The 12,384-nt window shown below is 36.4% G+C and overlaps 2 protein-coding genes across 3 annotated transcripts in view; one reads left to right on the top strand and one right to left on the bottom strand.

Annotated features, from left to right (window-relative positions):
* Positions 1-4,698: 4,698 nt before the first annotated feature.
* Positions 4,699-12,291, bottom strand: LOC100180298 (kelch-like protein 12). Its single transcript, XM_018812003.2, has 12 exons — positions 10,102-12,291; positions 9,810-9,930; positions 9,213-9,360; positions 8,747-8,964; positions 8,315-8,470; positions 7,905-7,998; positions 7,713-7,810; positions 7,242-7,422; positions 6,613-6,750; positions 5,844-6,020; positions 5,504-5,636; positions 4,699-5,165 (listed from the first exon to the last, which is right to left on the bottom strand). The coding sequence occupies exons 1-12, from the start codon at positions 10,170-10,172 to the stop codon at positions 5,048-5,050; spliced, it is 1,653 nt and encodes a 550-aa protein (XP_018667548.1). The 5' UTR covers positions 10,173-12,291; the 3' UTR covers positions 4,699-5,047.
* The window catches only part of LOC100177948 (dynein heavy chain 12, axonemal), a 48,030-nt gene continuing 44,906 nt past the window's right edge, over positions 9,261-12,384 (top strand). The window contains exons 1-4 of one of the 2 annotated variants that reach the window (XM_026834731.1): positions 9,261-9,376; positions 10,053-10,092; positions 10,313-10,399; positions 12,092-12,272. In XM_026834731.1, coding sequence (XP_026690532.1) covers positions 12,175-12,272 — 98 coding nt within the window. In that variant the 5' untranslated portion in view covers positions 9,261-9,376; positions 10,053-10,092; positions 10,313-10,399; positions 12,092-12,174. The remainder of the gene's footprint in view (positions 9,377-10,052; positions 10,093-10,312; positions 10,400-12,091; positions 12,273-12,384) is intronic. The other variant, XM_026834732.1, reaches the window with a different exon arrangement.

Genomic DNA, 12,384 nt, shown 5'->3' with positions numbered 1-12,384 from the left:
ATTGGAAAATGTAAATTGTTTAAATTTTAACAGGTGTATCTGTTTATTTACTGTTATCTGTTAGTTCTAGTTTATTTGTTTTTGTTTTTCTTCTGTTCGTTGTTTCAATAATAAATATGATCTTCGATATCGTTTTCAAAGAAAAGATGCACGGAACATATCACAGTTGTAGTCTGATTTATATAGTAGGGTGGTGGTAAGATGGTACATGATTTTTATTCCATTTTCTAGTCTCATTTGAAAGTAAATTAAGAAGGTTTAAAGAATTATGTTGCCGTACCTTCACGGCTTTAAAAGACCGTTGTTAATTATACAAAACACGATCAAGAAACTAGAATATTATGTGCTAAAGGTATTCCACAGTACTATACCGAAATGTCTGTGCTATACAGGATTCTAACAAAAAAGAAGATCGCAAGGAACCAAAGACCGACATGGAACGCCTGCTTGCTGCATTAGAACTACATAAACAACAGAAGCAAAGCTTGTTAATTAAAAAAGCGATTCTTTTAAAATTCGAAGAAGCACTGTTTGGCAATAATAACATTACAATGACTATCGATCTGAGGTGAGTAGTTTAAAGTTGTCATTTTATCATTGTTATTTATACAATGGATCGGCCGTCGTATTGTCATCTGTATTGTATCTTGGTCGTATGCTTTCTGCATACAGTGTCGGGCATATTGTTAAACACATAAGATAAATATTGCCTTCATAAAAAAGTATAGTAGGTTGGGGTAAGATGTGTGTTTTTATTCTCTTTTCTCGTTCCATTTGGTAGTAAACCAAAAATAGTAACAACGTTACATAACCGTAGTTTGACGACTTTAAAATAGCGTTGTTAATTGTTTAAAACATGATCGGGGGATATGGGATAATATATGTGCCAGAGTATCCCATATTACACCACAGTTCAATACATATTATAATATGATATATAGTAAAGGGACGGAGTATTAAAGTGATTCGGCGTCAGTTTGTTTCATGTTTATATCAGCGTATCGGTTGAGGTTACACAGTATCTTCTTACACTCGTACACCGATTGAATTAGATATCCAACTTCTTGTACTTCTGAAAACACAGTTAAATATAGTTTAAAAAAATCAAATCGCATAAATGTATTGCTTAACCGCTATTCTTTTCGTAATTTTAAGCAACGCATATTTAAAGTTTGTATTAAATACGCAAATATTCATGAAATTAAAATGTCATAGTTTATATAAAACAATTGCTTTTAAATGACGGGCGTTGGTACGCAAACATATCGCGTTTGCCTCAATGGTTGGACAACTATAGTTCTATTTGATGTACCACAAACGGTAGTGTTATAGAACTCACCGATTTTCTAGCCGTTAGCACACAGTATTCTACATTTACATTTTCATAATTTTGTTTAAAAATAAACAACGCTCTTTTAGATTCGTGAGGATGAGGTCTAATGACTCTGTATTGTTTTTTTTTACGACCAAATAACAGAGAATAAAAACATGGACCATCTTATTCTAACCTTAGCTTAGTATAGTACGGTGGAGGAAGATGGGACACCTTCTAATTCGATTTTATCGTCCCATTTGGTATTAAATAAAGAACATTCAAAGAATTATAAAACAGTATCCTTACGAAACCCAATAGACCTTTGTTAACTGCCTAAAACTCGATCAGAATATTTAAATATTATGTGCTAAATGTGTCCCGTCTTACCCCACCCTACTATATATGTCAATATATTAAATGATGTGCACACAGCACGCATGTAACATATACTTTGCAAATATTTAGATTTAAGTAGGTTATAATATGTCCGATGATGTATTGAATTTATTCGCAAAATGTAAGAAAGCTATATATTTTATTAGACAGCTTGGCGAAGAAGAAAAAGACGGTAAATTGGAAGAAATTTTGAAATGCAAAGACCTTACTAAGTACATGCCGAAAACCGAAACAGAAAACGGAGTTTCTATGGAATTTGCCGAAAAGGCCGCCCTGAGAGAAACGATAAAAGAAGCGAAAAGTCCTCCCGATATTCTGACACCATTCCGACCAAAAACACCAAAGAAAATTGCGGTTAACTTAATACAACAGCAATACAACATAAGGCAAGACTCTCTAATCAGCTTATATTATAATATTATCGGTTTTCTGTATATATCTCAGTGGTAAGCCGCTCGCATTGTAACCAAACGATACCTTGTTCGAAGGAAAATGCTCTAACTCAAAATTTCACCAACACATATAGTAACTTTAATTGTAAGCGAAAAAGAGGTATATATGAAACGGAATACCCGTGTTATAACGACTGTCACTACCCCGTTATTCGAGTATATAAAATAAGTGTAATATCATTATTCATTCTTAATAATTACATGTACGATGTGTATATGTTGCAGGTGGAATACGAAGTCCGGTGAATCAAAACCTTTTGATTTCTTTGACTTACCGAAGCAATTCCGCAAAGGAATAGTCCGTAAAGCTCACATACAAACTGTACTGTATGAACATAAAGCGGAAATAACTAACTTGCCCGCCGTGTTAAATGTAACTACATCTGTTGAAAAGGAAGACTTTTGTCCCAATTTTCTGTACGTCAAAAAAGACCCATACGCCCAGAAAGAAGACAGTGAAACAAACCTTGTAAGATTAAGAGACGACCCGAAATTCTCTTGGCAAAGATGGGGTATTCAAGGCGGTGACTGTGACGATTTGGGTTTCGAATTTCCCGCAGAACTAAAATGGATTGACCCGAAAGTTAAAACATTGATTAAGAAACTGTGTGAGCCGATTTCAGACGATTTCAATCCACAAACGACAAAAAATGTTATGTATCTGTTTGTTGTCACTGAAACCACATCGCCTCGACTCACTGTTATGGGCAACACAAGTCAGATTTACATCGGCGGTGCGGATGACGGTATATTAGTTAAGCTTTTAGAAGGCGAAGATTCCCACTGCTCAAAAATAAAGCAACTGTATGAGAGGTTTATATCGATGGAAGCGTTTGAAGCTGATAGCAGCAATTCTCTTCTTGTCGAGATGCGGCTTCTGTTAGCACTTGCAAGAAGAGAGCAGTTTGCAGTTTTTGCTCTCAAAGAGTATGAAGACGCTAGATCGCTTGGAAAAGCACTTCATGATTTGGTAATTCAAGCATTGTACCTTGCTGATAACGAAATATGGGGACCAGCACTTAACATGTGTTATGGATTAAACGTCAAAGAGGAATTGAAAAAACGACGAAAGTTTCTTCCCCCACATTTTCCAGGTTCAAACCGAAAGCATAAAAAGTAAAAAAAAAAACATGACGCCGCATACATGGTCGAATCAATTCTATAGTTCGCCTTTTACAATTCGGTAGACCGTTTTCTTAATCGTGACGAGACGAAGTGTTTTATAAAGTACTTTTATTGCGTAACAGAACGAGTAAATTATAAAGATCGTCAAAATTGTGCTGTATTATACTGCAAAATTGCAGTTATGTAAATTCTTGTACAGTTATGGTTTTCGTACAATATTATGGTGTAAAATGAGATACTGTTAGCACCTAAATCCTATATTTCCTATAACCGTGTTTTTAACTACTAACAAAGCTTTTTCAGAGTTACGGGCTATACGGTTATATAACTCTGTAAATATTCTTTGTTTACTACCAAACGGGACGAGAAAAGAAAATGAGACGTGTCCCATCTTACCCCAACCTACTATATGAAAGCCTTGACTCTCGACGCCACTCGAACCTTAATTGTTTAATTAATTGTGTCACTGTCTTTTTGATGTTTCAAATTAGCACTTACTTTAGATTGGGTATAGGTATAGATGCTGTCGTACACTGTACGTGTATGTGTACATTAAAACCATCAGTGTCAAAATTATAAGTCTTTACGCTCGCTTTTTAATTCTTTCTTTATATTTTGGTGTTCGTCGTTAATCTTGGACACCGCTGTTATTGACAATCTTTTTTCGTACTTATTTCTACAAATAATTAAAGTTAGAACTATTGGAAACTTTAGACTTTCCATTTTTGACCAAACAGAAAAGTAATCACTATTTGTGCAGTTTTAAATCGAAAGATTTATTCTAAAATTCTTTAATTCACATAGGATTTTGATTTTAGTTTAAAGATAATAACTTAATTATAAACTATTTTAGTCAAGAGATATAGGATGTGACAACAGTGCAACCGTGCAACTACAGTTAATATGGTTAAATATTTTACCGGGGAGGAAAAAATTCGAGGAATAAAAATGTCGGTAAACATTTAAATTCCGCGTTGATGATCCTTCCCCGCTTTTTAAGTTGATTGCCTTGCAGCTTGTCCTCGCTTACGTCGCCTTCCAATGCACAGTTGCACTATACGTTGATGGTTGAATGAAGTTGGTTCTACAACTGTTCTGGATTATATACGAGATTTTAAGTAAGTAATGTTGTTTAAAGCTAGCATTTTACATTTGTTTACTATTAAACTAATCTTTAATTATAGAATATGATTATCACTATTAATGTTAGTTATTGTGTCTTGCGTTTAAAGCGGGTTTTCTGTTTTGTTTACATTACTTAATTCATTTCGTTTGAGGAATAACAAGCGATCCTAATTTCTGCCTTTTGGCTTGGTCACTAAGCCTTCGTGGTATATTGTCAAAATCCCGGTATACCTCGTGGAGGTTTGACGTTACATGCGCATAATGCATTTTAAAGAATGACGCGTGTTTAGTTAGCCATATATAGTTTATTCACACGGTTAATTTACATATCATTAACAAATAAGCCTTTACCGTACCTTTCGGCTAATCGTTGCGGTAATGAGTATATTGGGTTCATTTCTGTTTATATACATCGGACACCATAGAGATATTATAGGTTAGGGTAAGCTGACCCATGTTTTAATTCTGTTTCATCGTCATTGTTGGTAAACAAAGAATATTTCGAAAATTATGACTGATGTATCCCAGCAAATTATCGAAATTAAGCAAGTGGTATGCTCGATTTTAAATGTTGTTCTTGGGTTTGGGCTACTACGTTTTGAAAACTGGCCCATGCATTGGCTTTGCATTAAGTTTACAGAGCGACCACTGTGGCATAAACTCTTGCTGCTTCCATGTCTGTTTCCAATAGCCATTCGTCGCCTTTGGGATCAAAGCATTCCACTGACTTACTTGCCTTTTTCTCGCCACGACTAAAGTAATTAATATTGTGTATTAAATGAATCAATATAAGCGAGGCAAAGAAAGAACTTATTACCCGGATGTTTTGTTTCATACACCTCGTGCCCGTTTACGATTTACCAAATAAGGAACTACTTTTTTCTGATTGGCTGACAATTTAAACAACCTCATTAGTGACCACTGGATTGAAGCAATTGCCGTTAAGTGTCTTGCCCAAGAACACGTACGCTGACAATGGTGTCAGCGACGAGCCTTAAACCCAAATAACAACTGGGTTAGACATGCGCTTATCACGGCGCTGGACAAATATTAATGATTTATTATAATCGAATTTTCTTATCTATTATACCTCCCGACGACATATATCTTCCCATCCACAACACACGCACACGCAGCACTCCTGCTCATTTTCAAGTTGCACGAATCGGTCCATTTGTTCATTCGTAAGTCGTAACGTTCGACCGATGACAGCCCATTACCACCTGATTCATAGAATAATAAATTAGACTTTTATTGATTAAATGCTCAAAGGGGCCCAGTATGGAATCCGACACACTGCACTGCAATATGCCAGGTCTTCCCACCGTATAATAAATCTGCCTAATAATATATATGGGCACTTAAACAATTTTTTTTCTCCAGCCAAATGGTTAGTCGTTAGTACCATAAAGTAACATCAAACCACGCACCGATGGCGTAGAGGGAATGGTTTAAAGCCACCCCACACAATCCATCCCGCTTTTCTTTCATGTTTGCAAGTGATTTCCATTTGCCGTTTCTTGGATCATAAGTTTCCAACGAGTTCAGTTCACCCAATAAAGACCTTACTCCACCATGACTGTTCCCTCCGAAGGCGTACAAACAACCTTGATACGAATGAAGGAATAAATGTATTTTATACGTCCGCCGCCGTATAGCACAGTTGGTTAGCGCGCCTGCCTCTAACCAAGAAGTAATGGGTTCAAGGCTCGTTGTTGGTACCACTGTGAGCGTAAGTGTTCTTGGGCAAGACATTTAACGGCAATTGCTTCAACCCAGTGGTCGCTAATGGGTTGTGCAAATTATCAGCCACACATTAAAAAATTAAAAAAGGACACAAAAAATAATCACCCACAAAATAGCATACATGGTAACTCGTCAGCTGGCACGAGGTGTATGACCCGTGTTATAACGACTGTTGTTTTCCGGCCACGTGAGGATAAAGCTAGTTACATTCATTCATTGAATTCATATATTTTTGGTTGTATCGTTGACAATCTAGACAGCCCACAAGTGACCACTAGCCAGTTAGAACAAATGCCGTTAAGTACACATAGGCCCACGATGGTAGCAGCATCAAGCATTGAACCCGGTTCCTCATGGTTAAAGGGCAAGCGCTTTATTCATTGTGCGCCAGCCTACACGAAATAACTGCACATACAGAATTTGTGTATTAATTTCATTTCGTATATCTTTAACCTTGCCAAGACACAAGCGCATGATGAGCCCGCTGTGTTATTAGAGATGCAAATAGTTCCCACTTGTCCAATCCAGGATCATAAACTTCTGCTGTTGCCAACGTGCCTTCATCCCATCCACCAACAGTGTACATTTTATCTGCGTTATCAAATATAAACAGCATCTATTGTCGTTGACACGGGGGTTCTGTTTAATACACCTCGTGCCCGCTTACGAGAAACGCATCCATTTATTTTATTTTTGTTGAGTGTCTTGCCCAAGAACACACATGCCTACAACAACGGTGGCAGCATGATGCAACGAACACTGTACTGTTCTTTAGAAATTTTCTGAAAGTAATTATTATGTGGCGTTTGACCTTATTATACTGTTTCCCCTCTCCTAAACGCCTCGACATATAGTAACTATTGCGTAGTATACTAGGTTCGGGTAATATGAGACATGTTTTTCTCGTCAAAAAGTGTAACCATAGACAGGCGATGATGTTGTTATTTATTTAAAACACGATCCAGGTATTTGAATGTTATATTCTAAAAAATCGCTTTTTCTAAAGTCATTATTGGTTGTCCCGTGCGCCCGTGGGATACAGGCTATACAGGATATTCTTTAAATTTAAAAAGCAAACCTACCGTTTATAACCGCAGAGGCTGCTCGCCATCGATTTTGTTTCATGGGCAACACCAACTGCCAATCGTCCTCAATGTTCTCCAAATCAAAAGTCTCTACATTTTTCGATTTCCTTCCTCCAGCCGTATACACTCGGCTTTTTATCTTAACAGTACTTGCTCCATATCGATGGTATTTCGTTGACTACAAAAGGTACAAGGTTAAATTTAGAAGAGTCAGTTTTTGCCACGTTATACAGTACAATGTATAAAACAGCCACTTTGATATTTTATAGGTTGGGGTAGGATGGTAAGTTATTCTTTCCTTTTATCGTCCCAGAGTGATATAACCACACCCTCACGACTCTATCGGAGCGTTGTTAATTGTTAAAAACACGATTAGAAAACACGGGATACTAATAGCTAATGGGATCTTTTTTTCAGCCAAATATATACAGGAGTCTTGTTAAAGTGTGAAAGGTGTGTATGTATTACCTTCATGTTTTTCCACGTTTTACTTTTCACATTGTACACAGTGACGCTTTTGGACTTTTGATCTTCGTCACCTACCACCATGAACTTCAAGTTGTCTTCTGAAAAGATTCGTAGACAAAAAACTATAGCCTTATAGATTGGAACAAATGAAAGGTTATAACAGAGCTCAAAAGATTTTAAACACTTATTCACCTTCCGTTTTTACATTTTTGGTCGGATTGGATAGACGGTTGAGTAATTCTGGCACAACCGTTTGAACGTAAACATCAGTCTTCATTACCCATTTCTGAAATATAAAAGTTGCCTTTATATATTTTAATGTTCTGTTACTTCTGTATGGCTGAAGACCGCAAAACACGTCAACGGACTTGGAATAGGGCCTATTACAGCTCTGTTTTAACACCACAAGCCTTAATTAACTGTGCACTCCATGAAGTATCTCTAACTGCGCCTATTTTCTAACTGAGCATCGTAGTTTTCGTGGCCATTCATTAAAGCTCTGCTCTCTGGTATTTGATCTTCGCTATCGTATGTAAATCCTATTTATGTTCATATTGCTGTTATAAATCGTATGTAGGATAAAATGACAAAGGTAAACTCGCCTCCGCTCGTTTCGTGAAGTCATTTAGGTACTTAGTTGGCAGATTCGTTATATCAACCATCTGCAACAATCTTTCAAAGAATTGTGCTCGTTTTTCAGGGTTATATTTCACCCAGTCTAAAATGATCCCGAAAAATAACTCAGCAGGTTGAGGATCCTATAATGAAATGTTTCATAAATAAATGTACCTTTAATCATTTTTCACAATATGTGGCGCCTTAATTGTATGCGTCTTATATCCGTACGTTTTATAACCGTATAAATTAAAGTAGACTATTAATTGCGGTATCACCATTAACTTCAACATTTGTACCATTGAGTCCCTTATCTTAACATACACACGCTAATGTAGATCGTCCGTTTATTGCCAATACAGCCCTGATAAGTTTGGTAAACAAATGCCTACTTCTGTGAAACGTATAATGTTTAAAACCTGTTGTTTTTTCATTGCCAGCAACCCCTGTGCATCATCCACACTCAGTTCCTTAAACTCATTCTCGTTTGTTACTAATTGAAAATTGTTAAGAATAAAGTTTTCGCATTTGGCTGTCAAGGTTCTGTTTTGATATCGTAGCGCAAAGAATCGGAATCGTAAACAGTTTCCGACCTGCAGCTCTTCGTTAATAAACTCTTCACAAAAATCTTTGACAGCTGTGGAAGTTTATAAACTAAGTTAAAATTCGCAGCTTATAAACTAAGTTAAAATTCGTAACTATTTTTACATTGGCCATATGAAAGACGATAAAATTCAACTAAATTTTAGGTTTATTTTAAGATAATGAAAATCGCCACCACGCTTATTTTGTTTGAAACATTATATTATTTTTAATTTAGGTGAATATTATATTATTGCAGGTAATTATTTATCATTCGAGAGCGGACGTGTTATCGCAACTTACGATTAATTTGCATCTGTTCACATGCCTCATATATTTGAAGCACGTTGGAGTTGCTGATGGTGATTGTTTGATTGTACACGAACTGAAGTATCGTCAAAAACGTTGTCGCTGTAAAGCCAGTCAGTTCAATTTCTTCGCCCAAATATTCCTGAGTGTAAAACATTGTAAGTTATAACTTAATCGACCTTCTAGTAGGTTTGGGTATTTTTGCTCGTCGCATGGAGTGAGTAAGTTTCATTCATTCATTTATTTATTCATTCATTCAACTTAGGAAGAACTACACATAGTATGTCGAAGTCGTCAACATTATAGTAGGGTGGGGAAAGATGGGACACTTTTAGCGCATATAGTATCCAAATATCGTGATGGTGTTTTAAACAATTAACCACGGTCTAAAAGGACTCGTGAGGATACGGTTTTATAATTTTTTGAATGTTGTTTGTTTACTACCAAATGGGACGAGGAAATAGAATCAAAAGGTGTCTCATCTTCTCCTGCGCTCCTATATTGTTGACACCTTACATAACTATAATGTGTGTTTGCCGAAGCACAACTTGAATGGTATGAGGGAAACAATAAAATTTGTATATAACCTACCCCTGAAGTAAACTTGTTTTCGAAATGTTTGGAATATGCAGCGAGAATTGCTTTATGGCAAGATATCTTCTGGCCATCAACTTTGAATGTGACGTCACAGAGCACATTTGCTTCTCGTAATCTATTTGTAAAACAAGACGTTCTGATAAAACGGTATATATGGGATCACGGCCTACTAGAGATATCTCTAGTGGGCCGTGATGGGACATAGCAAAACATAACTTAATTTTTTTATCTCTTTAGAAACAGTAAAGAAGAAGATTGTGGTATTTAAACAACGAAGGTGATTTACCTGTTTAAGTTGATCAGTAGCTCTGACGTTTTACCTTTAAATGTCTTTTCCCCGACTATACTCATTCTCATAAAAATTCTAGTAAAATGCAGAAATAAAATCAAATCTTGCAACAGAAATTCAGTATTTCTTAATACAGTCAGTTAAGATACCGTAATCCACCAAACCTGTACCACACAGTGTTTTAACGGCCGCCTATATCGTATTTCAGTTTGAAGGAAAATAAGACGTGACCTTCCACCAAAGTATGTGCAATCTTACAAGAAAGTCCCGGCAAGACCTTCAATCTTACAAGAAGGTCAGCACAAGAGTGTTACGCATATTTTTTTGTGGATTATTTTATATGCAAATACATTAGAAAAAGTTGGAGATTTTATTTGATAAATTTTTGAGACATAACTTGGAAAATGTAACAAAGGTATGAATAACTCGGTGACACTGAGATTAAATGTAAAACCGGACGAATTTGTCACACATTTTATTTGTCGGTGTTTCAATGATTATATGTACGTCCTTAATTACTTTTGTCTCTTGCACTCGCTGCACTTATACCTTCGTATCTTTGTCGGCATGTTATTTGTTGTGCACGTTATGTATATATATGCGTCGTTGTACTGTCTATTATATGGTATACGTATTACGTCGCGACGCTACTGCGCATGCGTAGTAGGTTGGAACATATACAATACGAGGTCTATTAAATACGGACCGATTAAAAAACGTTCCGGGACAAAATATTACTAAACACATATGGCACCGCTTCAAGGTACATTTCTACCATCTGTACTGTTGGCGTCGCTATGTCTCACTACGTCAGACATCATGCTGTGCCGATAATTACCAGTAATGAAACAAACACCCAAGTCATTTTCTGTGTTTGGAAATTATATTCAGTATTAGGATATTTGGATATTATGTGTCAAAGGTGTCCCATCTTACCCCACAATACTATATCACAACAACAAATTGATCGCACAACGTAAAATTGTCTAAGGTTTCTTCTTTGTAACCATAATACACCAATCTGAACTGCTCAGATCACAAACCAAAGCGAAATGAATCGTACCTGTAGTACCGTACCCACCAGACGCGCACGAAGACTACAAGCAGCCAAGCTCCTAACTTTCTTAATCTATAGACTATATGGCAGAGCTCAACACTACATATTTGGCATCCGTGTGCTTTGTAGCCTACCCATATAATGATAATGACGCTAACACCGCGTTATTTTTCCACGGAAATCCGCGGTATTGGTTGTGGATGACGCTTCCTTCACGCTTAAAATTATACGTCACGCTATTAATTACTCACACGCTGTCATCATGCCTGTGATTTTTACTGTTCCTTTTTATCTAAACAACAAACTGCGATGCTGATGTAACTTAACGGGCGTGAACGGTTAATTGCGATTAGTATATACTACAATAACTGCGCAGTAACTAACGAATATACATACAAAGTGGAAATATTAGCGACCATTTTTAATACTTACTATTAATGTCACCTACCTAAAAAGTCGGTTACTCTTAGATTGTTCGAGTTTGGTGTTTTATGGTCGTGCAAAAAGGACTCTAAATGATCACTACGTGCCCATTTAATCTGGCATAATTTATAAGATTTCTATAGATATCAGTTTCCATTGGCAACAACAACAGCTTGTTTTGTTGAAAAGTTGTTTTAATGTAAAATCACGTTTGTACGACAATTGTACCGCATGTGTTTGTTTTTACTTTTTTAATACTTAAAAAACAAAAATTAGCATGTGTGTTATTTTAAATATTATCAGTTGCGTTAAAAACAACTCGGATAATAGGCGTTTTGGCATTGCTTACATTTTCATGCTTTTTTGTTTCAATATATTTCAGACACTTTAACTTAATTGATAAGATAAGGTTTTAGTAAACAGTTACTATTGAACTAGCTATCTTTCCTATCTATATGACGTAACCAAGGATATCAACAAACCAAAAAATGTCTTCCTCATCAAAAGGAAAATCTAAGCGCACGCCTCCCAATGGCAGTGTTGGGACATCCCGGCAACCCCTTTTACCTCCCATACCACTGAGAAACAGGATGGAATCTGGATTACCGGGAAGCAGGGATTTTTCAAGAAGCAAATTAATGACACACCGCAGAAACGTGCATTACCAGCAACTCCTAAACGATATCATGTAAATTTTCGGTTTAATTCAAATTAAGGCTATTATTTCTTAAATGGTAAAAACACATATATGGGCTGTTTTTCGTTGCACAACAACTTCGTACCACACTGGCTGGCACTCA

Source organism: Ciona intestinalis, chromosome 5 (assembly GCF_000224145.3).
Source record: "Ciona intestinalis chromosome 5, KH, whole genome shotgun sequence".
NCBI classification, from domain to species: domain Eukaryota; kingdom Metazoa; phylum Chordata; class Ascidiacea; order Phlebobranchia; family Cionidae; genus Ciona; species Ciona intestinalis.
Note: the sequence above shows the minus strand (reverse complement) of the source record. Positions and strands in the feature narration are given on the sequence as shown.

Bases quoted from the DNA above. Each gene is read 5' to 3' on its own strand.
- LOC100180298 (XM_018812003.2), bottom strand. From the start codon at position 10,172: ATGAGAATGAGTATAGTCGGGGAAAAGACATTTAAAGGTAAAACGTCA. The intron at 9,931-10,101 runs GTAAATCACCTT...TTTTACAAATAG, and splicing joins CTACTGATCAACTTAAACAG to ATTACGAGAAGCAAATGTGC. The intron at 9,361-9,809 runs GTAGGTTATATA...TTTTACACTCAG, and splicing joins AAAACAAGTTTACTTCAGGG to GAATATTTGGGCGAAGAAAT.